Below are 3,938 nucleotides of genomic sequence, written 5' to 3'. Positions count from 1 at the left end.
GGTAACAACTGAGAAACTTTGTTGAGCATTGGGGATATCCTCCAATCCGGAGCAGCAACGGTACCATTTAGAGCCTTAACCACTTCCTGACAGTCACTTTCCAAAATGATCCTTTCAAGTTTCAGATGGGCCGCAAGTTAGAGACCGAGGACCACCGCCTTAGCTTCAGTCTCAATGGCGGAGTTGTGGGTCCTGTGTAAGCTTGCTCCGGCTAAAGAGAAGCCCCTGTGATTTCTGATGATGACTCCTATCCCACTGTCAAGGCTATTCTTCTTCCAGGCCCCATCAACATTCACCTTTGCAAAGTGTGGAGGTGGAGGATACCAAAGAGGTTGCGGGGGTGGGTTTGTAGCTGGTGTTTGTATAGCCTCCAAGTTCTGTCTCGCCTCTACCCAGTCTCTGTAGCTGCGATGGATATTTTGGATGGTGATCGATGGGTTTGGGGCAGTTTTTCTCATGACCACTTCACAGCAGTGTTTCCAATGCATGTTAGAATATATTACTTATTGTAATATGGGATTAAGGCTCTATGTCCCACATGATATTCTATGGTTTCATTAATCAAGACCTGAGGATAGCCGCATCGAATCTCTTTAAAAAAAAGAAAAAGTAATTAGACAAAATTAGCCTTAATTTAACAGCTTGTCATTGTAAATTTAGTTAATGTGACCGACGATGTTTAAGTTGAGTGACCAAGGTGACATATTCAAAAGTTGAGTGACTAAAGTGTCGAACACGTCATAATTCAGTTATTAATCTCCCTAAATAAAAACAGGAAAGAAAATATATTCCCGCGTCTCCTCCCCACGACGTCGTGTTGGTGATAGATCGTCTCCTTGTTAATTAGAAACCCCAGTTCCCCATTCTTCTTCGTTTTCACTCCACTCTCTCTCTCCACTGCTGCTCTCTCTCTCTGGTGAGCGCCTCTCTTTCTCTCTCCTTCTCATTTCTTCCCTCTCTGTGTGTGTGTCTCTCTCTCCTCCCCCGTTCTTCTTCTTCTCTCTCTCCCTCTTCTATATGACTCTCTGCTATTTCTTCTTTCCATTTGTCTATTGTGCATTCTTATATCTATGTCGCCGTTCGATTTTGTGTTCAATTTTGATTCAGTACTGTTCGATTTTCCGTTTTGGAGTTTAGCTACGGTTTCTGTGCTCGTGATTTTGATTCTGGTGGTTATGTAATGCTTGTAGACCTTTTTTTTTTTTTGTTAAAGCCTTATTTTCTTGTTAGGTGGTGATCGACTGACTGTGGGTTAATTTAAGAGGAATTTCCTTCCTCCTTGTTTCTCAGATGTCTAACTAATACTTCATGATTGCGGAAGTGATTTGGTAATTTGGGGGTTTTAGGGTTCCTGCTGCTATAGCTACTAGAATTATTTCGATGGACATGAATTCTTGGTTACTTTTGTGGTACTGAATTGACACAATACTATACTGATTTCGTAATTTGGGGGTTTTAGGGGCTACTAAAAAGTCGAAAAGTATTATAGCTTAATTCGTATTTGTATTCATACCTTCATAGCAGTTTCTTTGTATACATTTTTGTTTTTCTTCTAGACTATCTAAAACTCTTTTCGTCAGCATCTGAATGGTTGCGACTGATTTCACCTTTTCTTCTAAACCAGGTTTTGTATTTCTCCATTCCAGCATTTCTAGATCTCTACTCTTCCAGTGTTATTCACACACACATGTAGCAAATAAAATTGCACGTATTACACACTCAAAGGAAGACAAAGTCGAGGAATATCATTACGAAAACACTATGGCTGATAGCACATTACCACCTGACTTACCTGACCTTGTTATGCATCAAATCATCCTTCTACTTCCCACTAAACCTGCCATTCGCATGAGTTCTCTTTCCAAGCAATATGAAGGTATATGGTCTGCACTCCGAGTGTTAGATTTTAAAGAGGGGGAGCTGCCACATGATGATGATGATGCCAACGACAAACATGCAAAATTTATCAACATCTTGGCCAGGTACTTGGCATTCCGTAAGAAAGACGAGCAGCAACCACTCTTAGATAAATTGACTCTTCACATGAGGTACTTATTTGGAGATGAAGATGCTATCATACGTAAGGTGTTGAGTAATTCACTTGAGAGACATGTCAAGGAATTGGACATAAGCCTCAGAAGTAAACATCAGGAGCTTGAATGCTGCTATTGCTTATCCTGCATGGTGCTCATGAATGCAAAAAATTTGACTACTCTGAATTTGGAATATCTGAGGATTAAGGAAATTGACAGTGCTGAGACTGAGCCTTTGTGTCCCTCTTTGAAAACTTTGTCCCTCAAGACCGTGCATTTTGATGACAAGGCTCTCTTCTACTTAGTTTTGGGGTGCCCTGCTGTGGAGTACTTGTCATTAACATCATGTTCCTTTGACACCCCGGTGCTCCATGTTTCAAGTTCCAGTCTCAGATCCTTAGAAGTCAAGAATTGTGATGCTGAGCAGATTGAAGTTGATAAAGCTACAAATCTTGAGTCTTTTACATTTGTTTCAAAGTTTCCTCTCCTTCAGAGTATAACCTTAAATGATACTATCAACTTGAATTATATCAAAATCCGTGCTCAGTACCTGACCTACTTTGGATTATTTGGATGCCAAGATCATTTGAATGCTACAGTTAATACTCCAAGTTTACATCACCTTGATATCCATGCTCATCTGACAGCCAAAGTTTCTGTCAATGCTCCAAACTTATGGTTGGCCAGCATCACACTTGAGGAAGAAGAATTTTCCAACTCTAACTGGTCCTGGAAACATTTTGCTACTTTCTGTGACTTTCTTAAAGCATTCTGCTCCAAAAATATAATCCTTGTTATGCGCGACTTTAAGGTATACCTATGTCCATATATATTTGTTTATGTATATATCATAAGACAGGCATGTGGATTGTGTAGAACTGTATCTATGCATGAGATTCGGGTTAATTGGCCTTGTAATTTTGCACGATTAGTTGTGTGACAAGCATTTTTAATGTGATCTGTGCATGGTGTTATATATATTCCAAATTCTTGCTTCAATGAATCATTCTATTGTGCTAATTTTTTTGTTTTAACTTCTTTACTTTTCACGGTACTAGGCTATCATCTTTCCTGACAATTTCAAATCAGCGTGCTATCCACCATTGCCCAGTACCAATCGTCTTGACCTCATAATGTCTAACCCTCCGACAGAGGAGTCTGATATTTCTGACCTGGAGGAGTCCTTGCTTTGGATGGCTCCTAATGCAGAGGAGATGGTATTTGCACAGTTAGTATAGAATGGAGTACCTTATATGACTGAAGAATAGAAATCTAGTTGGCGTCTCTACAGAAATCTAAGATGAGTTGTGCCATCTTCATACGCTAATTTGTTGGCAAACGAGAGTTCTTGTTTAGTTGTATTTTGTACCTTCTAATTGGCCTGAAATTATTGTAGTTTCAGAGGTAATGCTGTGCAGCTTGACCAATTTTTAGGTAAGAGATATACTGGGGAGTTCAATATGTATATCCATATTCAACGCTTATTTTGTCAAGGAGAGAACCAAGTTGATTCACTGACAGTCCTTTCCTATGTGATCACCATGGCCACTTCTTTGAAACGGTTAGCCTGAATGGGTTAATCACAGCTATTTTGTTAACGGTGAGTATGGTTGCCCGTGCTTGCTTATTTACTCTGCTATTGCTGCCCCTAATTGCTTTGTGATTAGGGTTTTCAATCACCCCATGACATTCATTATACTACGCTATTTTGGTCAACAAGAAAAACACACCGGCTTTGGTGGATTTGAGTATACTTCTATGGGGCACAGTTAGGACTCAAGACTTGAGAGTGCCTTTCTTAAGAGAGAGGATAAAACGAATAGGGGCTACTCTCTTTAAGACTGTTTGAGCCATCTTGATGGAATTAATACATACAGAGATGCAATCTTAACGCCCCGTGATTTT

At 39.9% G+C, this 3,938-nt stretch overlaps 1 protein-coding gene across 1 annotated transcript; it reads left to right on the top strand.

The window, feature by feature from the left end:
- Window positions 1–874: 874 nt before the first annotated feature.
- On the top strand, window positions 875–3,539 carry LOC112169138. Its single transcript, XM_024306116.2, has 3 exons — window positions 875–916; window positions 1,625–2,844; window positions 3,092–3,539. Exons 2-3 carry the CDS (start codon window positions 1,762–1,764, stop codon window positions 3,269–3,271), a joined length of 1,263 nt encoding a protein of 420 aa, XP_024161884.1. The 5' UTR covers window positions 875–916; window positions 1,625–1,761; the 3' UTR covers window positions 3,272–3,539.
- The last annotated feature ends 399 nt before the right edge of the window (window positions 3,540–3,938 follow it).

The sequence above is a fragment of the Rosa chinensis genome, chromosome 6 (genome assembly GCF_002994745.2).
Source record: "Rosa chinensis cultivar Old Blush chromosome 6, RchiOBHm-V2, whole genome shotgun sequence".
Taxonomy (NCBI): domain Eukaryota; kingdom Viridiplantae; phylum Streptophyta; class Magnoliopsida; order Rosales; family Rosaceae; genus Rosa; species Rosa chinensis.
This window is presented reverse-complemented; position numbering and strand designations above follow the sequence as displayed.

Bases quoted from the DNA above. Each gene is read 5' to 3' on its own strand.
- LOC112169138 (XM_024306116.2), top strand. From the start codon at position 1,762: ATGGCTGATAGCACATTACCACCTGACTTACCTGACCTTGTTATGCAT. The intron at 2,845-3,091 runs GTATACCTATGT...TCACGGTACTAG, and splicing joins TTGTTATGCGCGACTTTAAG to GCTATCATCTTTCCTGACAA.